Source organism: Suncus etruscus, chromosome 6 (genome assembly GCF_024139225.1).
Source record: "Suncus etruscus isolate mSunEtr1 chromosome 6, mSunEtr1.pri.cur, whole genome shotgun sequence".
In the NCBI taxonomy this organism is placed as follows: domain Eukaryota; kingdom Metazoa; phylum Chordata; class Mammalia; order Eulipotyphla; family Soricidae; genus Suncus; species Suncus etruscus.
This window is the reverse complement of record NC_064853.1, coordinates 24,098,320-24,122,121: the sequence shown is the minus strand read 5'-3', so window position 1 is coordinate 24,122,121 and position 23,802 is coordinate 24,098,320. Positions and strand designations below refer to the sequence as shown.

The following is a 23,802-nucleotide window of genomic DNA, read 5'->3' as shown; positions in this document are numbered from 1 at the left end:
TTGGGGGGTGCTGGGGTGGAGGCAAGGAGCAGGAGTGAGGAGAGAGATCCGGGCACGCGTGGCTTTTAAAGAAAGAAGTCCTTTCGAGCGTTTGCTCAGGATGGCTGGAAAAGGCCTCAGTGGATTTTCTTCCTTGAGATTTTGACCTCATGGAAGAAAAAGGAAGGAGCAGGCCAGTTGTAAAACAGACCTGGTCTCCCCTCCACCCAGCCCAGCCCTGCCCCCACTGCCTCTAATTAAAGCAGCATGCAAGACTGACAAAAAATCCTTCCAGGTTTTCTCAGGGCCTGCCTAGGGCCCCAGAGCAAGATGGAAAGTCAGGAGCTTCCAGCCAAACACAGGCAGGATGCGGCAGGCTCCCAAGGAGAGGTGAAAGGGGACCAAAAACTTCACCACTGAGCGGCCTCTCCCTTTCCTCCCGGCCCCATCAGGGATTACAGGGTGAAGAGGGTCCAGGCTGAAAGACTGCAGTGGGGAGGTCTGGGGGAGAGTCCCCCTGGCTCCAAGTCTCCGGTCTTTGTTCACTCGGACCCCAGGCTCAGAATAAAACAAACGTGGGCCGGACACACACACACACGCACACACACACACAAACACACAAAACTATGGAGCAAAACTTACCACCACCACGAATGCAAAAACCCTGGCGGTTCACCCAACGTGATGTTCTTTTCCCATCGAATCTAGAAAGCAGAGAGCACAAACAGCTGAGCAGCGCTGGGCTGGAGGAAGAGTTGGGGGAGAGTTGAGGGTGGGAGGGTGGGTTCCCTGAGCCAAAAGGCGATGGGGACCAACTAACAATAAATGCCAAAAGGTGATAAAAATTCAAAATGGTGGCCACAGTGGCTGCTCCTGAAAACAAAGGCACTAAGAATAGTGGGGAGGGGGGTGGCAAGACACTGGATGTAGGGGAGAGAGAAGTTGACTCACCTCCGATAAGAAGGTCTGTGCAGATTTCTGTGCTCCTACGTGCAGCAAGTATTCGTAGACGTATAAGGCTAACCTGGAAAGCGGGCAGGGGGGGAAAGGGGTGCAGCGTCAGACCACACGGTGCGGGCTCCCGGACCTAGCCAGCCAGCCAGCAGGCTTTCCAGCCCTTCCTGCAAGGTCCCATTGTGGCCTAGACAGGGGGGCCCAGCAGCTGGCTCCGGGGCTCAGCGGGAGAGTCACTTTAGTGGGTGCAGTACTTAGGGACTCGTTAACTCTAGCCGTGGGGCTGAAGTGCAGCCCCCAAACTTGAACTTCCAAGTGGTGCTGGAGACCAAACCCATCGCCAACCTATCTACCTACCCGACCCAACCCAACCCAACCAATGCTTCCCAACCCACTCCCCTTGGGACCTTCTCTCTCTCAGCCCCAGCTGGAATGGTCCTGGGGACTCTCTCTTTTCCTCTCTCTCTCTCAGCCCCAGCTGGAGGGTCCTAATTCTCTCTCTCTCTCTCTCTCTCTCTCTCTCTCTCTCTCTCTCTCTCTCTCTCTCTCTCTCTCTCTCGGACTCTCTCTCACTGTCTCTCTCTTTTCCTCTTTTCCTCTTTCTCTCAGCCCCAGCTGGAAGGATCCTGGGGACTCTCTCTGTCTCTCTCTCTGTCTCTGTCTCTCTCCCTCTCTCTGCCCCAGTGAGAAGGGTCCTGAGGACTCTCTCTGTCTCTCTCTGTCTCTGTCTCTGTCTCTCTCCCTCTCTCTACCCCAGTGGAAGGGTCCTGGGGACTCTCTCCCTCTCAGTGTCTTTCTCTGCCCTAGCTGAAAGGGTCCTGGGGACTGTTTCTCTCTCTCTCTTTCTCTTTCTCTCTCTCCCTCTCTGCCCCAGCTGGAAGGGTCCTGGTACTGGGAATTCTCTCTCTCTCTCTCTCTCTCTCTCTCTCTCTCTCTCTCTCTCTCTCTCTCTCTCTCTCTCTCTCTCTCCCCCCCCCAGCTAGAAGGATCCTAGAAAACTCTGCCCCCCCCAACTCCAGGGGTGTCCGAAGCTCTGCGGAGACAACAGCAAAACAAAGTGCGACCCTCACCATCTCAGCCTCCCTTCCAAAAAAAAAATGCCCCTCAAAATCCCCAGGCAGGACAGGACCAAGCCGGCGGCGCCACCCCGTCTTTCCAGCTCTGCCCCAGCGCCCCGGGGAGCGCGCGGGGAGGCGCACGGCAGAGGCCGGGCAGGACGCTCGGGGGCCCCGAACAAAGCCCCGGCCGGGCGGGCACGCAACTCCTCCACGCCGCGGGCGGACAAAAGGAGCAGCGTCTCCGGGGGCCGCGGGAGCCACGCGCCCCCCAAGAGCCCCAAAGCCCGGTGGGCAAAGTGCGGCGGCCGGGCCGGGCGCCCCGGGAGGAGAAGGAGGGCTGGCGGGGAGGGAACGCCGAGCGCTCCGCCGTCGCCCCAGGTCCGTCCGTCCAAGCCCGACGCCCCCCGATCTCGGCCGCCTGCTCCCCAACAATGGGGCCTCGGGGAAGGAAGGGGTCGGGGCCAGGCCCTGGAGCAGCCCTCGCCTCCCCGCCTCGCCCGCCCGCCCGCCCGCCCACCTGCCTCCACCGGGCCCTCGCTCGCTCCTGCGGGGCTTACTTTTCCCGAGCCTGCCCGTCCGAGGGCACCGCCGAGCCTTTGCCTTTGGCGAACATGGTGCGCAGGGAGGGAAGCGGAGGGCGCCGAGCCTCGTCGCCGCCGCCGCCGCTGCCGCTGCTCCCGGGCTGCCTGTGCCGCTCGCTCCCGGCCCCCTCCCGGGCTGCCCGCTCCCCGATCGCTCCCCGATCGCTCCCCGGCCGCGCTCCCTCCTCCCCAGGCACTGGCTCGGCTCGGCTCCGCGCTCTTTCCAGCAGCTGTCAAAGAACCGTCAAGCCCGGCCGCGGCCCCATCGCCCTGCAACTCGGCTCGGCTCGGCCTGGGGATGGAGGGAGGGAGGGAGGGATGCCGGGGCCGCCGCTCGCCGCTCGCTGTCGGTCTCAGCCTCGCTCGATCGCTCGCTGCAAGCCCGATCGTCTCTCGATCGCTCGCCCGTCCGCCCGCCCGCCCTCCGCGCCTCCCGGCCCCGCCGCCGCCGCCGCTGCTCTACTCGGAGCGCAACCGAACGTGGCTGCCCCGGCGAGTGGGCGGGGCGTGCGGCGGCGCCCCGTGATGGACAGCAGCCGCGGCCAATCGCTTCGCTCGTGGGCGTGGCTCAGGCTCGGGGCGTGCCTCCGGGTGGGCGTGGTCTGTCACTTTGCGGCCGCCTCCTCTTCTACTGCTGCCTCGGCTCCCGCGGCGGCGCCGGCGTGCTGGGGGCGATCCGGGGGCCGATCGGGGGGCGTTCGCGACGGTGTCTGAGCCTCCCTGGGTTGGAGATGTAGGAAGGGGGCTACAGGCGGGATGGGCAAGCTCTGATCACTCACCCCCGGGTTGGGGCTGGACCCGCTATGGGGTGAGAGTGGGGTGGAGTGGAGGGGACGCTGCGGCAGCTTTGGTGGGGAAAGCGGGGCGCGGATGATCTCCCCCACCCCGGAGTGGAGCGCCTCGCCCGGGGACCCCACATCTCCACTACCTGATTTGCCCTCCCCGAGCTGCAGCCAGCGCCCTCCTGCCCCCCGCGCCCACTGGGCATCGATCACGACCCCTCCTCCAGAAACCTCCCTCCCGGGGGACTCGAACCCCCGACTCTCCTTGTTGCCCAGTCGGGCTCCGGGTTTCCTTCACAGGCTGCGAGCTTTTGGACCCCAGGTCCATCCCGCCAGGCGCGCGGGAGCTATTTCTTTTTCCTGGATCTTTAAAAAAAAAAAAAAGACTTTGGAAAACCCCAAAGTGGCGAAAATCGCCCTGGGAGTGCTCTGGGGGGAGGTGGGGAAGCCTAGAGGGGAGAGGAGGAAGGTACCTGGGGCACTAGGGTTAGAGTCCCAAATTTCCCTAGCTGTGCCACCCCCCCCATTTAAGGCAGTTAAGATGCCACCACCCCCATAGGCATCTCTGCGGGAGATGGTGCCATTCCCCCCCTACTTGAGTCCAGAGGGGGCGTCACCCGGGGGGCCCCCCGCGATGCGGCATGCCAGCTAGGAAAAGCTGCAAACTTCCAAATAAATGGAGCTAAATTGGGGGCTTGTTGGGGGGGGGTGAGAGTCAGGCGTAGGGGGAGGGGAAGCTTCCATTGTCAATGACCCAGGTGTACAATGGGAAATTGTGGGGGGTGTTGGGGGGTGCTGCTGGCAGAGTGACCCAGCTACTGACTCCCCATTTCTTTTCGACCCAAAAACGCCCTGAGCCTGGTGGCTGACGGACAAGACCAGAGAACTAACTCTTCCCAAAAACCAGAAAGAGGGGGAAGATCCCCATTTTCAGACTGTTTTATTTATTTATTTTTTCCAGAGCGCGGTTCTCTTTACATCGGCACTGTCTCTTTAAAAAGAGTCCAGCCGGAGGAAAAAAAAAAAAAAGCTGTGTAAGCGCTGATTGGCTGCCGGTTTGGATACATCTTTAGGGGAGCCTTGAAACTGTTAGCCTAGGTTGGGTTTTTCTTTTTTTTTTTTTTTTTTAACTGCGCTGTTCCAATAAACAAGTCACGCCCCTCCCCCTGAACAGGCCTAGCACCCAACAATTCAAAGGCTAGGTCAGTGGTCCTGGGGAAAACATGTTTCGAGTAGAAAAAAACTCCACAGCTCCCTTTGCACCAAATCCAGAAAGAGAATGCATGCCTTCTTCCCCTAGGAAAGTTTGCTTATTTGGATCTGGAGCAGAAAAACAAGAGAAAGGGATTTTTAAAAAGAAAAAGAAATGCCCCTTTGCAAAAACGGTTTCTGCATTGGTTCAGGAAGGAGAGACATTCTGGGTGCATTTTTTTGGAATAAGGTTCTCAGCCCTAAACAGCCTTTCTAAATTAGAAAACTAGCCAGGCCTCTATAGCTGCTGCTGCTGCTGCTGCTTGCTGCCTCTGGACGCTGCTCCTTGCTGGATTCAGGGGTCCCCATGGGGGTACAGGGCAGAAAATTGGGAAAGTGGATACAGGCTAGGTGCTAGGTGCCTGCTGGTCGGTGTGTTGGTTCAGAGTTCCCCCATTCCCCCCAGAGTTGAAAGGTTTTATGAATGAGAGAGGTATGGAAGTTGGGAGGGAGTTGAAATACAACCATAGGAGCGAGAAGGAAATAATTACAGCTATTTTTTTCCCTGAGGCGCCTTAATTTAATAGGGCTAACTTTTAAGATACCTTAGAGCCCATACTAATTAAATTGGCCTGTTCCTCTCCTTCCCCTGGACTTCTATTTTTGATGGGCGAGGACTGGTCGGAGAGGGCTTGTCAACACACTGACTCACAAGCAATCTGACTCATCCTGGGGCTGGAGTATTTGAGGTCCCTGCTCAAGGAAACGCTGCCCTTCTCTGCCATCACCCCCCTACACACACACACACATCAGGCTAACAGACACACACACACACACACACACACACACACACTCATCCTGGGGCTGGAATATTTGAGGTCCCTGCTCAAGGAAACGCTGCCCTTCTCTGCCATCACCCCCCTACACACACACACACACACACACACACACACACACCAGTCACACACACCCCAGGCTAACAGATTCCCTGTCTCCTAGATTCTGATTTTCTGGGATGCTAAGATGTCTCTTTCCCCACTGCCCTCTCACAGGCTTTGCATACCGGAACCTTGGGCTCTATCCAGGGCATCCCCGTGCTCCCCTGAGCACCAACAGGAGTTTCCCCCCCCACACCAGGTTGGGGTGTCTGGTTGGGGGAATTCTGAGAAGTGTGGTATTTGGGGAACTGTGCCAGGCAGTCTCTTCTCCAAGTGGAGCTCAAGGAGCCTGCGAGAGGATCCAGGAAGAAAGCAGGAGCTGTTGCAGCCCCGGCCCACTGGGGAGAAAGGAACTGCTGGATTTCCAGGAAGCGGTTAGAGCCTTACATGGGATCCGATCCACACACCAGAGAACAGCACTGAAACGCCAGCCACCTTTCCCGAACTGCATCTTAGGAATGTGGCTTGCCCCGGGCTCCTTCTTTGTCCCTTCAGCGGCACGACCCAGGGTACCTGGATACCAGAGGGCGTAAATGTATGTGATTCCAGCCTGTTGGGCCATTTTGCTTTCAGTCCTTTTAAATTTTTTGTTTGTTTTTGGGTCACACGTGGCGGGCGTTCAGGGGTTCCTCCTGGCTCTATGCTCAGAAATAGCTTCTGGCAGGCTCGGGGAGAACCACATGGGATGCCGGGATTCAAACCACCGTCCTTCTGCATGCTAGGCAAATGCCCTCCCTCCATGCTATCTCTCAGGCCCGGTCCTTTTACATTTTATTTATTTTGCCCAACCATATTAAGGCCCTATTCCTGCCTGAGTGGGAGGGAGATGGTCATTCATGACGGTGTTGGGGTTGGAGGGGCCATGAAGTGCTGGGGGCCACAGAACCCAAGGCTCACGTGCCAAGCATGTGCTCCAGGCCTCTGTGCTATCTCCTGGGCCTCCCGGTCATTCTTGAAGGCCAGCGTTCTCCCCAATGACATTTCCTGGAAGACGAATGTTCTCTGGGGAAACACCTTCTCCATGAAGAGGCCTTGCAGCTCTTGGCCCTGGAAGCAAAGCCCCTCCCTCCCTGCCTCCCTCCCTCCCGCAGGCCCTCTGCAAGGTCCACTGGTGCCTATGTGAGTCGCTCCCTTGTTGCAGCCTTTGTTAATTGTCTGTCTCCCCCGCCAGACTCGGTGGAGGTGGGGGTGCGGAAATAGCTTTGAGTCATCCGTGTCTCCAGAGCCTGCACAGGTTCCCCACCTGTGCGCGTGTGAGCGCTTCCTCACTCCAGGGGACAGCGGGGCTAAGACACTAAGAGACGGCAATGATCCTGTCCCCAGAGTCCCCCACCCCTTGTGCTGGGCCTGCCCAGTGGGGAGATAAGAAGTGGACACCAGGACTCCAAGATTAGATAACGCTGTCCCACCCACCTTAACTCCAGCCCAGAAACTGCTTTCCCTTGCCCACAATGCACTGAACCACCCAATCCCGCCCTGCCAGGGTCTTTCTGTCTCAGTTTCTGTCTCTGTCTCTGTCTCTGTCTCTCTGTCTCCCCCCCCCCTCCCCGCTTATACCCTTCCTTCTTTCTGTTTTTTTCCTTGGTTGAAGCTCTGCCTTTTCCTCTTCTTTTCAGACTTATGTGTTGAGCATTTTCCTCAGGACAAGTTCTGTGGAAGCCCCAGACAATGAAGTAGAACAACACGCTAGACTTATCCCAGTGGGACCCTCTGCCCAAAGCTTCTTCTACAGCCTGTCTCCCATGGCCATTTCTTCCAGGCAGAGAGCCCTCTAGGCTCCTCCCAGCCTTTTTTGTCTTGTTTTGTTTTGAGATCACCACAAGGAATGCCCAGAGGTTACGCTGCACTCAAGAATCACTCCTGGCAGTGGTCAGGAGACCATATGGGATGCTGGGGATCGAACTCGGGTTGGTCCATGTTAGGCAAGCGGCCTACGAGCCTGTAAGTCCCCATCTTGGCCACATATCTCCTCAGGAGCCTCCTTAGCCACAGGGCCTAGGGTGGTGGTATGCTTCGCCTGTGGGGCCACAGATCAGGACTGGTGGGCCTTTCCCTTGCCTTCCCCACTTCCTTGGCCAGCCAGCCTGACCTGTGCAGAGCACAGAGCACAGGAGGTATGAGAAGAGAATTGTACAGGAGAGGTAGGGGAGGAGAAGGGGAGGGCAGATTCTTGGGTCCTCCCTTTTTTTCAGCTGCCTGCCTCTTATGTTGTCTGAAATCAGGCTGTGGGTGCCCTTTAGAGGAGAGGACTTCAGGCATCTGGTTCAGTCCTGGAGTTTGCTCCTGCCAAGGATTCTAGGGGTGCGCTGGATCTCCCTTTACCCTGGGTCAGGCTGGGCTTTGCGTCTCTGCTTATGTCTGTGTGACCGCTGGCATGGGATAGGTCCTTTCAGGGATGTCAGAACAGATGCTGTGTGTGTTCATCTGACTTTCTGTGCACTGGATCCTGGAAGCTTGGGAAGCCACTTTCAGCAAACACTCAGCGGGACTACTCAGGGGGGCAAGGACACCCTTGCACTCTACAGGTTCACCTGCTGGTTTGACCCCATACTCAATGGCCCCTGCATGCCACTAAAGGTGGCCCTCAAGGCAACCAGCAGCACTGCAGCACAAGGCTGAGCCCCAAACATCATGCCTGAATGGCTCTGGAACCCCAAGTTTCTCCCTGGACTCTGCCAAGAAGGACAGAGGGAGATGGGGTGGGGAATAAAAGGCAGCACCCAAGTTTCAAAGTCTAGCTGCGGCACTGCAGGTAGGCGACATCTGTGAAATGAGGGCGTTTATGTGGGGGGGGTGTGTAAACGTGTGTCTGCATCCATGTGCTACCAGCCAAGGTCAGACCTCATGGACCAGAAAGTGATGGCCGCTCACCTCCCTCAAAGGCACATACATGGTTTCTTACCTATAGGGGTTCTGGCCAAGCTCGTGGCTCTGCAAGCCACAAGACAAGAGATGGCAACTGGGAGTCACTGTGGATTGAAAAAGGCGAATGGGGCCCGAGAGATAGCATGGAGGCAGAGTGTTTGCCTTGCATGCAGAAGGATGGTGGTTCGAATCCCGGCATCCCATATGGTCCCCCGAGCCTGCCAGGAGCGATTTCTGAGTGTAGAACCAGGAGTAACCCCTGAGTGCTGCTGAGTGTGACCCAAACACAAGGAAGGAAGGGAGGGAGGGAGGGAGGGAGGGAGGGAGGGAGGGAGGGAGGGAGGGAGGGAGGGAGGGAGGGAGAAAAGGAAGGAAGGAAGGAAGGAAGGAAGGAAGGAAGGAAGGAAGGAAGGAAGGAAGGAAGGAAGGAAGGAAGGAAGGAAGGAAGGAAGGAAGGAGATGAATGACTCCTGATCTTATTGACCTACCGGAACCAGCCAGCCAGCTGAAAGGTGCTAAGGAAGAAGGAAGTGGGGTAATAGATAGTCCAGTAGGTTTGCATACTTCTCTATGGCTAAGTACTATGCCTAAACCAACTTGTCACAGCAAAATGGGCTTTCAATTCTTTTTTGTTTGTTTGTTTTTGGGGGCCACACTCAGTGGTGCTAAGGCGTTATTCCTGGCTCTGTGCTCAGAAATTACTTCCTGATAGGCTTGGAAGATGGCACCAGTGGCGTTCAGGGGTTACGCCTGACTCTGCGCTCAGAAATCTCTCTTGGCAGGCATGGGGGAAACACCATCCATCCTGGATCGGCTGCGTGCAAGACAAATGTCCTTTCGCTGTGTTATGTCTCCAGCCCCAAGGTCTTTCAATTTTTTTTTTTTGGTTTTTGGGCCACACCCGGTAACACTCAGGGGTTACTCCTGGCTATGTGCTCAGAAGTTGCTCCTGGCTTGGAGGACCATATGGGACACCGGGGGATCGAACCGAGGTCCATCCAAGGTTAGCGCAGGCAAGGCAGGCACCTTACCTTTAGCGCCACCGCCCGGCCCCAAGGTCTTTCAATTTTTGAATGGATTTATTTCATTCCAGATACCTGCAGTGGGACCAACCTGATTCAGAGATGCTGGGAGTGAGCAGGGAGCGGAGGACAGGCAGGGAATGGGATGGGTGGCAGGAAAGGAAGCTGACATCAAGGCTCTTCCCAGTAGCCCTGGCCTCCCTCTCTGAGTGCTACTTCTTCTCTCCCAGCCCACCTTTCCTGTAACCTTCTGAAGGTCCAAACTTGGGCCAGAAGCCCCTTTTTCTTTCGCTCTATAAGACCAGAACATGTCACAATCAGTCAACTTCTTCCCTTCCCCGAACAGCTATCCTCTACCCCTCACCCCTGAGTGGCTCCAGTGTTCCTCCCCAGCAGCTGCCACCATCTGGATTGTTAATACTTGTTTCTTGATTTTTTTTCTTTGTTTTTTTTTTTTGGGGGGGGGGCACATCCAGCAGCACTCTGGGGTTACCCCTGGCTCTGGGCTCAAAAATTGCTCTAGCAAGCGATAAGGCATCTGCCTTGCCCGTGCTAGCTTAGGATGGACCATGGTTCAATCCCCCGGCATCCCATATGGTTCCCCAAGTCGAGTGATTTCTGATCACATAGCCAGGAGTAACCCCTGAGCATCACCCCAGGTATGGCCCAAAAACCAAAATAAAATAAAATAAAATAAAACAATTGCTCCTGGAGGCCTGAGCGACAGCACAGCTGTAGGGCATTTGCCTTGCAAACCTTGCAGGCCCAGGACAGACCTGATTTGATCCTGGGCATCCCACATTGGTCCCCCCAAGCCAGGAGCGATTTCTGAGCACATAGCCAGGAGTAACCCCTGAGTGTCACTGGATGTAGCCCAAAAACAAAACAAAAAATTGCTCCTGGCAGGCTCAGGGGACCATACGGTATGCCGGAGATCAAAACCAGGCCCATCGCTCTGGCCCCTCTTGATTTTTTTTTTTTTTTTGGTTTTTTTTTTTTGGGCCACACCCGTTGACGCTCAGGGGTTACTCCTGGCTATGCGCTCAGAAGTTGCTCCTGGCTTGGGGGACCATATGGGACACCGGGGGATCGAACCGCGGTCCGTCCAAGGCTAGCGCAGGCAAGGCAGGCACCTTACCTCTTGCGCCACCGCCTGGCCCCCCCTCTTGATTTTTTTTTCATATTTTCCCTCTTAGAACTGTGAAAGTTCACCTCCACTGAGAATAGGTAGGTACTAAGGGGAAAAAATGTGTTAAATGCCAAAGAAAATAATTCATTTAACCAAGATATCTGATGTGGGTTGGACTTGTGGTTAGACCGAGGACACGGTGGTAAGCAGGACCCAGCGGTGCATCCTTCCAAGTTGTGCTCACAACCCAGAGGTTAAGAAGAGGTTAATTCAAGCAGGACCATATCAGTAAGTCTTTTTTTTGTGGGGGGGGGGGGAGGAAAGTTGGGGCCACAACTATAGTACTCAGGGTTTACTTCTGGCTCTGTGCTCAGAAATCCCTCCTGGCAGGCTGCAGGGACCATATGAGATACCAGGGACCTAACCTGGGTCAGAGGAGCTGATGTGATAGTAGTATAGCACACGTATGCTATTTGCTTTATATGCAGCCAATCAGGGTTCAACTCCCAGCATCCCATATGGTCCTGCAACCCACCAGGAGTTTGCCTTGAGCCCTGCTGGGTGTGTCCAAAAACAAACAACAAACAAAAACAACTCCCAGTTAGGTGTTCGAGCTACCAAGGAGGGGTGGGTGTGTGGATCTCCCAATGAAGTCAAGTCTGAGATATTACAGGGGGGCTGGGTAGGATGGGGCATAGCCTGGAGCCCTGGAGCAGTGATCTAGAAGGGATCTGCTCCCCCAGGGCAGGGGCAGTAGCTAAATTGACTCCAGCATAACCAGTAAGAAAGAAGACTTAGTTTTAGAGTGTGTTGCGGAGCTATGAGGACCCTGAACCCCAGAACTTCAGAGGTTCCAAGTCTCCCAGAATCTCTCTCCATAGTTTCAGATACTCCTCCACTCCCAGTTTCCTTCTTTCCTGATGATGCCTCCTGCTTCTCCATTTGCCTTTGTCCTTCTCCTCATAAGATGGTCTTATGGGGCCAGAGAGATAGCAGGGTAGGGTGTTGGCCATGCATGTGCCAATTGGATTCCTGGCATCCCATAAGATCCCCCAGCCTGCCAGAGGCGATTTCTGAGTGCAGAGCCAGGAGTAACACTTGAGCATGGCTGGGTGTGGCCCAGAAACCTATCAATCGATCAATGAATAAATAAAATATAGCTTAAAAAGGGGGGAGAGGGGCTGGGCGGTGGCGCTAGAAGTAAGGTGCCTGCCTTGCCTGCGCTAGCCTTGGATGGACCGCGGTTCGATCCCCCGGTTTCCCATATGGTCCCCCAAGCCAGGAGCGACTTCTGAGCGCATAGCCAGGAGTAACCCCTGAGTGTCACCGGGTGTGGCCCAAAAACCAAAAAAAAAAAAAGGGGGGGAGAGCAGAGAGATAGCACAGTGGTAGGGCGTTTGCCCTGCAAACAGCCAACCTAGGACCGGCAGTGGTTCGAATCCCAGCATCCCATATGGTCCCCTATGCCTGCCAGGAGCAATTTCTGAGCACAGAGTCAGGAGTAACCCTGAGCATCACTGGGTGTGACCCCCAAAACAAAACAAAGCAAAAAAGATTGTCTTAGTCTTGGGGAACAGAGTGATAGTACAGTAGGTTGGCATTTGCTTTGCACACAGCTGAACCCGGGGCCAATCCCCCTGGCATACATATGGTCCCTGAGTCTACCAGGAGTGATTTCTGAGTGCAGAGCCAGGGGTAACCCCTACGCACTGCTGGGTGTGATCCCCCACCACCACAAAAAAAGACTGTCTTAGTTCACTTATTGCTGAAACAATGGTACATAACAAACAGCCCTGAATCTAGGAGGTTTAAAATCAAGCATTTCTCCACTTTCTAGGGGTCCCAGTGATGGACCCTCAGAAGGGCCAAGCTGCTGGCATGATTTTAGAGGGACACAAAAAAAAAGTGTGTGAGAGGCCAATTGCATCCACAGGCACCCTCTGGGCACCAAGATCCTACAGCGCATCCTGGTATCAGGGCCTGGAAACTCACCTCCACCTCCACAGAGAGTGACCCTTTGCCCAGCAGGGTCAGATGTACCACAACTCAAGCAGGCCCTGTCCTTGATCTTGGCATCATCTTGTGCACAAAGAACTTGTCTGCTTTTAGAAGTCTGGGGTCCAGCCCTAGGGCAGAGCCAGTTCTCCGGTGCTCCCAGTTCCCCACCTGTCCCTTTGCTTCCTTGTCAGGTTCTTTTCCTGACTGGCCTTCAGCTACTTCCAAGTCTCTGTGCCCAAAACTGGACTGGTTTTTCCTCCCCGGCTCTGTCCCTGCCACCAGCTCCACCTCTGTATTACAGCGTCCATCCTTGACTGTGGCCAGTTTTCTGGATTAGAAACCTGAGGGTGGAACCCGAGAGATATTTTGATAGCACAGCAGTAGGGCATTTGTCTTACAAACAGCTGATCCAGGACAGACGTGGTTCGAATCCTGGCATCCCATTTAGTTCCCTGTGCCTGCCAGGGGTGATTACTGAGCCAGGAGTAACCCCTGAGTGCTGCTGGGAGTGACTCCCCCCCCCAAAAAAAAAAAAAAGGAAAAGAAGGTCTCTGTTCCTCTGGAGATAACCAGCAGGACCCAGGAGGCATCTCATCTTTGGTGTGCTCCCTTATAGCACTCATCACTTCCTGCAGCCCCCCGGCCCATTGCTAAGCCTCCTATGTGCCAGCCAGAGAGAGGTGGTTGCTTCCTAGCCGCTGCCTCCTGTTCCCAACTCTGCTGGACTCCCCACCTCAAGGACCCAAAATGCTACTGGTCCTTCGTGCTGACTAATGGTCCAGCTGCAGCTTTAGGGGAGCTGACCCCAACTGTCATCGGATCAGTCTGTCCATAGGTTACGGTGGAGCAGGGACTGGCCCCAGTGCAGGAGCTGATCTGGGTACAGGGGAGGGATGAGGAGGAGAAGCTGGAGGAAGCTCCAAGGAGCTCCCGCAGGCCTAAGAGAGGAGGCTGCCCTTGAGACTGCCCCAGGAGGAACTCTGCAGAGACGTGTGCCTGGGACACTGGTTCAAGGTCAAGGCTCATTGTTGGGTGCCAGAATGAGGTGAGTAGCGAGAGCCAGAAACAGCTTCAGACAGAGCCCCCAGGAGGCCTAGAGGGGCTTGGGAGCCAAATCCTGCTGGATGCGTGGGAAGAGAGGTGCAGACAGCAAGCACAGACACCTTTCCTGGAGCCTGGCTGACAGGGAGGAGCAGGCCAGCAGCCCCGGGCAAGGGAGAAATCAGCACAGATGGAGATGGGAGAGACAGAGCAAGGGGCTCAATGGAAGCCAAGAGGTGCAAGGAGAGGCCCGAGTGCTGGTGGAAGGGGGTGGGGGAACGCGAGAGCAAAGTCCCTGCGATGAGAGGCATGGACAGCACTGAACAGAGGCACTGAAGATTTCTGGAACAGCCAATGGGGTGGTTCCCCTTCCTGAGGAAGGGGTGAACTTGGAGCTGAGTCTTTGCAGATTGCAAGAGAGTTTGCTAGGGACCCCGGGCAAGAGGGTGGCATGGGCAAAAATACCAAATCAGGGATCCACCGACAGGATTGAACTCCAAACTTGATATGGGACTTAGAGGGGTCTGGTGGGAAGAGCATGTGGGGTCAGGGAGCGGTGGGGCCCAGCTCAGGAACCCACAGATCCCGAGGGAAGATGCTGAGCACCCCCCAAGTGTATGTACAGGAGAGGGAGAACTAAGGGCAGGAAAATGCCAGACCTCAGGTGACTGCAGAAGCTCTGTCCCTGCCGTGTGTGGGGACTCCCTGAAAGTTCCTGCTTCTCTAGGACCCTAATTCAAACTTCCAACAGGGCCAGCTGTACCTGGGCTGAGAAGCTCTGGAGAAGCACCATAGCCCTTAGCCTGTTGCTTTTGGAGCCCCTGCCTCTGCTCCTTCCCTGACTCTGGCCCCCAATTCCACAGAAACACACCAGCAACCCTCAAAGTCTATTCTCACGTAGGTCTCCCCCAGACACACACTCTCGTGGTGCATAAACCCCAAAACATGGGGATTCAGGAGCCTCTGAGCCCCACACCCTCAGCTCCCCAACGTAGAAGGCCCCATAGCAGATTACACCTGTCATCTTGGTCCTCAGTTTACTCTTCATCTAGACAAGCGTGGAGTGGGACCTGAAGTTACATGGTTGCTAGACACTTGGGGGTTTTGCCAGGTCAGTCCTAGGGGACTGAGCTAAAGGTACAGGAGTGAGACCCCAAGGCAGGGAGCTAGACCCACACCCAGGCTGTATCTGAGGGGAGAACGCTGGGCGAGAGGCAGCATGTAATGTCCCTCGTCACATCCACACCCACAGAATGGCACCTGGCATCACCGCCAAGTCTGAGCAAGCATTTGTTCGTGCATTGTCTTCACTGAAGCCTACTTTTGCTTCCTTCTCTCCCTCCCTTTCTCCCCCCCCCCTCCTCTCCTTCACCTTCTCTTCTCTCCCTCCTCTCCTCTACCATTTTCCCTTCTTCCCTCTCTGGCTGCTATCCTCTTCATCCTGACCTCATCTGCAGGTTCTTTTTGTTTTTATTTGGTTTTTTGGCTTTTGGGCCACACCTGGAGGAGCTCAGGGATTACTACTGGCTCTGCATTCAGAACCACTCCTGGCAGGCTTGGGGGACCATATGGAATGCCAGGAATCAAACCTGAGTCTGTCCTGGTTCGGCCGCATGCAAAGCAAATGCTCTTCGGCTGTGCTATCACTCCAGTTCTCATCTGTAGTTCTGTACTTTTTCTTTGCTTGCTTTGCTGTCCAGGGCCAAGGACCACACTCCTGCTAGAGGCCATAGATTAAGGAGCAGAACTGAAAACTGAGCCCCGGCTTGTGCTCCAGCTATTTGCACCTTCTCTCCTCTGGCTTCTCTTTTATTTTATTGAATCACCTTGATTTAATCACAAAGATATTCATGTATACAATATTCTAGCTCAATCCTCTCTTGTGCACCTACCCTCCAAAAACTCCTCTGGTTGGGCCATCTCCCCCTCCACATTGTCCTAATGTTCCCCTCCCTACCTTACCCCCCATCCAACACTCCCTACCACCCTTCTCCCATCACTTTGACATCTTGCTTGTCTCATCTTTGCTCAGTCTCTCATTCAGTCTCTCCCTCTTTCCCCATCTGCTCCTCAGCCACCACCAACCTATCTATTACAAAATACAGTGGCAAGGTAAAGACTGGAATCTGGGTTACCTGGATCCCCCCTTTGTTTTGCTTGGGGGCCATACCAGTGCTTGGGTTACTCCTGGTTCTATGCTGAATTAGTCCTGGCAATGATCAGGGAACCAGGCTGAAGCCTGGGTCAGCCACATGGAAAGCAAGCACTCTACCTATTATGCTATACCTCTGGCCCCTGGACACCCCCCCCCTTTCTTAACATCTTCATCTTAACATTCTTGCCTGTTGGATTATTCCTGTTCTCTGTTCCAGGGTGTGGTCTGATGCTTACTAATAAGAAGCTATCTGCTGGGGCCGGAGAGATAGCATGAAGGTAAGGTGTTTGCCTTGCATGCAGAAGGTCAGTGGTTCGAATCCTGGCATCCCATATGGTCCCCTGAGCCTGCCAGGAGCGATTTCTGAGCATAGAGCCAGGAGTAACCCCTGAGCGCTGCCGGATGTGACCCCAAAAAAATTCCCCCCACAAAAGAAGCTATCTGCTTCTTAGGAGTGGAAGGTTTGTGTGTTGGAGTTCCAGAACCTGTTTTATCCCCTTAACCGTGAGTGGATTATTTCCTGCATCGGCATTTGCTTTCAGACCTGCATCTCTTCAATGTCAATGTGTTGGGGCATGAAGCTTTCTCCACACTTGTCCCTTCCTTTCCATAGTTGCAGAGTTCAGAGATTGAGTTCTGGCCCTTGATTCAACTGTAAATCTACTCTGGAAAACTCTCTGGAGCACTCCTGCTAGACAACGAGACCCCTGCCCTCAAAGGTCAATTACTGGCCTCCTGAAGAACCCCCACACTCTTGAACTTGGCATGGAACCACAGTTGTAGGAGAGGAGTAAGGTAGCTGGGACTCTGGGCAATTGGACATGGGGACCCTGGGATATGGGGTTCTTCATGAGAAGGACTGTCCTGCCTGTTCCAGACAGTATTACTGATGTAAATGGCTCTTCCTGCAGAACCTCATGTGCTAGAGAATTGGGTACAGCACACACAGGTGCTCAGGCCTCCTGGGAGGAGATAAGAGAAGACATTTGCTTACAAGAATGATTCTGGAGGGCCGGGCGGTGGCGCTGAAGGTAAGGTGCCTGCCTTGCCTGCGCTAGCCTTGGACGGACCGCGGTTCGATCCCCCGGTGTCCCATATGGTCCCCCAAGCCAGGAGCAACTTCTGAGCACATAGACAGGAGTAACCCCTGAGCGTTACCGGGTGTGGCCCAAAAACCCAAAAAAAAAAAAAAAAAAAAAAAAAAGAATGATTCTGGGGGCCTGAGACATAGCATGGATGTAAGGCATTTGCCTCGCATGCAGAAGGATGGTGGTTCGAATTCCAGCATCCCATATGGTAAGCCTGCCAGGAGCGATTTCTGAGTGTAGAGCCAGGAGTAACCCCTGAGCATTGCCGGGTGTGATCCAAAAACTAAAACAAAAAATGATCCTGGAGCCAGAATTATAGTACAGTGGGTAGGGCATTTGCCTTGCATGTGGCCAACCTGGGTTCAATCCTCAGCATCCCAAATGTTTCCCCCGAGACTTCAGGAGAAACCACTGAGTGCTGCCCAAGTAGCCCAAAAACAAACAAAATAATAGGTCCTGAAGACAGCAAAGGCATCTCTTGTGGAGAACACAGCCAGACCTGCCTGAAGCTTGTCCCCACTGCAAAGTCACCTCAGTACCCTGGGGGTGGGGTCTGGCCCGAACCCAAGGGATAGCCAGAGTGTCAGGACTTTTGTTCAGTCCTGTCTGGGCCACATAGACGCCATTTTTCCCATCAGCTTGTGGGGTGCAGAGTGGTCCTTCGGGAGGGGATGGGAATGGAGATTACCAGCAGAGTCTCTGGCTGATGGAAGCTTGTGATAACACTAATCCCCCCACTTTTGTATTTTTCCACCTTGTCAGAGCTGTGAGTCACCTTCGAAGTGGAGGGATTCCCACGCCTGGGTGCTGGCTGGCTGGCAGATGCCAAAGCAAAGACCTAGGAGCGAAGTACTGAGAGAGATATTGCCAGTTGCCCACAGTATTGGAGGCAGTTCATGCACAGGCTCTGTCTGCACAGCAACCAGCTTCCTCCCCACCACCAGGCCCTCACCTATCTCTGCCACCCACAAATATAATTCCAATTTGACAAGCTTGTTTTGAAGTGACTGTGTTCAAGGCAAGAAAAATTAGGAGCCAGAGAGATAGCACAGTGGGCAGGGTATTTGCTATGCTTACAGCCAACCCAAGTTTCATCTTCGGCATCCTGTATGGACCTTGGAACCAACTAGGAGTGATCATTAAGTACAGAGACAGGAGTAATCTCAGAGCACTGCCAGGTGTAGTTCAAAAACCAAAAGAAGGGGCCGGAAAAAATAGCAAGGAGGTGGGCCCGGAGAGATAGCACAGCAGCGTTTGCCTTGCAAGCAGCCAATCCAGGACCAAAGGTGGTTGGTTCGAATCCCGGTGTCCCATATGGTCCCCTGTGCCTGCCAGGAGCTATTTCTGAGCAGACAGCCAGGAGTAACCCCTGAGCACCACCGGGTGTGACCCAAAAACCAAAAAAAAAAAAAAAAAAAAAAAAAAAAGCAAGGAGGTAAGGCGTTTGCCTTGCATGCAGAAGGACGGTGGTTCGAATCCTAGCATTCCTATATGGTCCCCTGGGCCTGCCAGAAGTGATTTTTGAGCATAGAGCCAGGAGTAACCCCTGAGTGCTGCCGGGTGTGACCCCAAAATAAATAAATAAATAAATAAATAAATAAATAAATAAATAAATAAATAAATAAATGAGGGGGCTGGAGAGATAGCATATTTGCCTTGCATGTGTCTGACCCAGGATTGACCTGGACAAACCTGGGTTCGATACTCGGCATCCTATAGGGTCCCCTGAGCGTGCCAGGAGTGATTTTTGAGTGCAGAGCCAGGAGTAACTCCTGAGTGCTACGGGTGTGGCCCAAAAACCAATAAATTAACCAACAAATAAATAAATAAATAAAAGAGGGGCTTTGCATGTGGCCGACCTAGGGTGGGCCTGGGTTTGATCCCCAGTATCCCATATGGTCCCCTGAGCCTACCAGGAGCAATTTCTGAGCGCAGAGGCAGAATTAACCCCTGAGCACTGCTGGCTGTGGCCCCTAAACAAAACAAAATCAAAAATAAATAAGAGAAAAAAAAAAAGTAAGTAAGTCAAAGATGTTCATAAGACAAAAGGAAGGACCAAGTCATCAGCTGTGACTTGAACCCAAAGGAGCTGGGAGCATTTTCTGGCCCTGGTGAAGTGGAGAGGAGCACTTAGGGAAGCATAGAACATCCTGGTGAGAACAATAGACATTTGCCAAGCACCACCTGGAATTTATTTCAAGGGGAAGCACTCCTAGAAGCTCTCGGGCTACCAGTGCCATACCCAGCAGGGGGTCAGGGGAGCACGTGATGCTTGAAATTCAACCCAGGGACTCAGCATCCCAGGCATGTGCTCAACAACTTGAATCACCTTTCTGGCTCCTAGTCTTAGGCTTTGAACCTACGTAGCTTCATTTCCTTCCCAAATACTGGGGCCTTTGCAGAACTGTATTAGCCCCACTTCCTGAAGGAAAATGGCTCTTGAGGGTGCAGGGGTCACTTTGTGAAGGCCATTGCGATGACCTTTCCAGGACTAACACAGACCCCCTACAGTTGATCACAGCACTGCTTTCTGGGAACTGCCTCGGGCTGCAGGAAACAACTGCCTCCAAGTTATTCCCTCTTCCAGAAGCTTCTTATTGTTGCTCTCACAATCCAGAGGTCCCAAGGGGGCACTATTATCATAGCACAGTAAGAGCTTCGATGAATGAATTTATGAACTTAATTTTTTTGAGCAGGAGAGGGAGAAGGGGGAACCATGCCCAGTGGTGCTAAAGGGTCATCCACTGCCTGGGACTGACCTTAGGGCTTTGACTTAGCAAGTCCCCTACCACATCCCTGCTATCCACAATGAATTTGACATGATGGCTACTGCCTGAGCATTTTGCTTCTGTTTGTTTGGGCCACACTCAGTGCTACTCAGGAGCTATTCCTGACTTGGTGATTAGGTGCCATTCCTGGTGATGCTAGGAGAGTGGGTACATACAATCCTAGAGTTTAAACCCCAGCCTCCTGCCTGTTAAGCACATGTTCAGCTCTTTGTATTCTCTTCCAGACCCAGCCTGATTATTTTGAATTCCTTAAGCTAAAAAGCCATCAACAAGGTTAAGGAAGCCCCTTACTCCTTGCTCAAGGTGCTGGTAGAAGCCATTGGGCATGGTCATCAGGAAAAAGGCTGATAATTGGCTGAGCAATAGGAGCAAAGAAGAGTGTTAGCACATGTGACCCATTAGGGTGTCCAGGATCTAAAGGTCCATATTTTGGGGGTGCTTGGGGGGTTGGGGTCATACCCCAGCAATGCTCTAGGATTTACTCCTGGCTCTAAATGTCACTTACATGGGGCCAGAGCGGTAGCACAGTGGTGGGGCATTTGCCTTGCATGCTGCCAACCCGGGAAGGACCTGGTTCGATTCTCCGCACCCATATAATCCTCCAGCCCCAGGGTGATTTCTGAGTACAGAGCCAGGAGTAACACCTGAGCACCACTGGGTGTGGCTCAACAACCAACCAATCAATAAATAAATAAGGGCCTGGAGAGATAGCACAGCGGGGTTTGCCTTGCAAGCAGCCAATCCAGGACCAAAGGTGGTTGGTTCAAATCCCGGTGTCCCATATGGTCCCCCGTGCCTGCCAGGAGCTATTTCTGAGCAGACAGCCAGGAGTAACCCCTGAGCACTGCCGGGTGTGGCCCCCCAAAAAACAAACAAAAAACAAACAAAAAAAACAATAAATAAATAAATAAATAAATAAAGTTTAAAAAAATAAGTCACTCACAGATCACTTGTGGCAAGCTTGGGGGCCATATGGGATGCCAGGGATCAATTCTGGCTCTGTTATGTGCAAGTCAAACACCCTACCAGCTGTACTATTGCTTTGGTCCCTGTATGGTGTTTTGTTTTGTTTTGTTTTTGTTTTGGGGCCACACCCAGCAGTAGTCAGATTTTACTCTTGGCTCTATGCTCAGAAATCGCTCCTGGCAGACTCGGGGGGACCTTATGGGATGCCGGGAACCAAACTTGGGTCTGTTCCAGGTTGATCATATGCAAGGCAAATGCCCTAACGCTGTACTATCACTCCAGCCCCCCTACATGGTATTTTAAAGATCCCCGGATGGATCTGCAGTAGGGCCCAGATAGGAGCCTGGTAACCAGGGTTCGCTGCATTCTCTTGTGGAAACTGCTGCACATAGGTGAGGGTCTCAAGCAGAAGCAGAGAGGGAGCTGGCAGCATTCAGAAGGCCCAGTACAATCCCACCACTAGTGCTGGACAAAGCCCCCACCACTCCTCTCTCAAGTTTCCCAGGAAACCAGCCCGACAACATCCTTGAGAAGATTCCCAAGAAGTGGGCCAGACTTTACACAAGCAAATAGAAGGGAGACCCACTCTTCAAAGTGGCCACAAGAACTTGTGTAGCTGGGCTGGAGAGAGCATGGAGGTAGGGTGTTTGCCTTTCATGCAGAAGGACAGTGGTTCGAATCCCGGCATCCCATATGATCCCCTGTGCCTGCCAGGAGTGATTTTTGAGCACAGAGCCAGGAGTAACCCTGAGCGCAGCCGAGTGTGGCCCAATCCCCCCCCCCAAAAAAAAAGTAAAGAACATGTGAAGCAAGTGTTCTAGCTCTGAGTGACACCCCAGCTCTACGTGGCTTAGATTATTGCTATAGGGGTCTCCCCTTGTGCCAGGAATAGGGCTGGTAGGGCTGCACTGCCTGGACCCCATGTTCTAATCTGGGGCACTTTGGAAAAGATTTTGAAGCCCCAGGTTCCCTAGAGGTGCTGCTAGGGGCTGGAGTGATAGCACAGCGGGAGGGCATTTACTTGAATGCAGATGGATGATTTGGGACAGACCTGAGTTCAATTCCCGGCATCCCATATGCCCCCCCCCCCAGCCTGCCAGGAGTGATTTCTGAGTGCAAAGCCAGGAGTAACCCCTGTGTACCACCGGGTGAGCCCAAGAATGTGCTGCTGAGGCCATGTTGCTGAGCAGCTTCCTCTGCTGGCCAATCCTGCCTTCCCATCTTCCTCTCAACCAGTGCTCACCTTCTGAGGGCTCTTCCCACCCACGCCCACAGCTCTCAGAGTTGGGGAGCTATGTGTGTTTCTGGTGCTGGGGACTGAACGTGGGGTTCCACACAGGCGAGGCTTTTGCTCCACCTCATTCCCAGTTCTCCAGGAAAGCTGGCTATAGCTGACATGGTAGTAAACATGCTCATGGGATGAGTTCATATATTTACCTTCTTCTGCTATCTTAAAGCCAGTTTCTCAAAGAAGATCAATGTATTCTTGCAGGCCAAGAGACAGTACAATAGGGATGGGGAGCCTGGCCTTGCACATCCTGCTGACCCAGGTTCCATCTCAAGCTGCATTTGGCCTTCTAAACACTGTCAGAGTAATCTCTGAGCACAGAACTAGGTATAAGCCCTGAGCAAATAAATAAACAAAACAATAATCAAGCATACAAAATAAATAATAAATGATCATCAGAAATAATTAGTTTAATAATCTGTGGTATAGTTTATCAATAGTATGAAAACTATGTAGCTCCTAAAAACTATATAATGTGATAAAATATATATATATATATACATATACATATACATATACATATACATATACATATACATATACATATACATATACATATACATATAGTTTTGGACCACACCCACGGGATTCAGGGATTAGTCCTGGCAGTGCTTATAGGACCATCATATGGGATGCTGAGGAATGGAGCCAGGTCTGTCATGTGCAAGGCAAAAACACCCTACCTGCTGTCCTACTACCTTCCAGCCCCAAGAGGATGAAAATATTTTTAAATAGGAAAAATTTAATCCATATCTCACACCTTACACAAAAGTCAACTCGAAGTGTATCAAAGACCCAAATTTATATATTTTTTGTTTGTTTGTTTTTTTGGGTCACACCCAGCAGCGCTCAGGGGTTACTCCTGGCTCTACGCTCAAAAATCGCTCCTGGCAGACTTGGGGGACCATCTGGGATTCGGGATTCGAACCAAACACCTTACCTCCATGCTATCTCTTCTCCCTCCCCCCAAAATCTATATAATTGAGGAAAACAAAGGCAGAACAGTCCAAGACCTAGACTTCAAAGGTGTCTTCAATGATATGATGCCAATGGCCAAGGCAATAGAACCAAATCTGAATAAATGGGATAACATCAAACTCTAAAGTTTCTGTATGGTAAAAGAAACCAAGAGACTAAAACTAAAAGGACTAAAACTAAAAGATAGCTTACTAAGTGGGAGAAAATATTGCATTTAACACAGATAAAAAGTTGATATTTAGAATATACAGGGCCCGGAGAGATAGCACAGTGGCGTTTGCCTTGCAAGCAGGCGATCCAGGACCTAATGTGGTTGGTTCGAATCCCGGTGTCCCATATGGTCCCCCGTGCCTGCCAGGAGCTATTTCTGAGCAGACAGCCAGGAACAACCCCTGAGCATTGCCGGGTGTGGCCCAAAAACCAAAAAAAAAAAAAAAAAAAAAAAAAAAAAAGAATACACAAAATACAAAGATTAAAAACCCCCAAAATCTAAAAATTCAATCTAAAAAACAGGGAGAGAAAATGATCAGACACTTCTCTGAAAACCAACAGATGGCCAACATGTACATGAAAAAAATGCTCATCATCTCTTACCTTTAGGGAAATCCATATCAAGATAACAATGAGATAACATCTTAACACCAGTGGGGATTGTATATATCAAAAGTACTAGAAACAATCTGTTTTGGTGGGGATATAGAGAAAAGGAACTCTCATTCACTGCTGGTGTAAATGTTGTCTGTTCAAACCCTATGGAAAACAATATGGAGGGCTTTCAATAAACTTAGAATTGAGCTGCCATAGAAACCAGCAATTCTGCTTTTGGCTATCTATCCCCAGGATAGAAAAACAGTCATTCAAAAGGATGTATGTATGCCTCTATTCATTTAACCACTCAGTACAATAGTTGGAATGAACCTAGATGACTGAGAACAAACGAGTGGATCATGAAGATGTGGAATACTATATAGCTGTAAGGAATGATGCAGTCATGCAATTT

The 23,802-nt window shown here is 52.6% G+C and overlaps 1 protein-coding gene across 4 annotated transcripts in view; it reads right to left on the bottom strand.

The window, feature by feature from the left end:
* The window catches only part of SSBP3 (single stranded DNA binding protein 3), a 148,963-nt gene extending 146,075 nt beyond the window's left edge, over positions 1–2,888 (bottom strand). For 2 of the 4 annotated variants that reach the window (XM_049774884.1, XM_049774885.1), the window contains exons 1-3: positions 2,549–2,884; positions 931–1,003; positions 622–683 (exon numbers count right to left, since the gene is read on the bottom strand). In XM_049774884.1, coding sequence (XP_049630841.1) covers positions 622–683; positions 931–1,003; positions 2,549–2,604 — 191 coding nt within the window. In that variant the 5' untranslated portion in view covers positions 2,605–2,884. Of the gene's footprint in view, positions 1–621; positions 684–930; positions 1,004–2,548 lie in introns of all 4 variants that reach the window. The other 2 variants (XM_049774883.1, XM_049774886.1) reach the window with 2 other exon arrangements.
* Between the last annotated feature and the right edge of the window lie 20,914 nt (positions 2,889–23,802).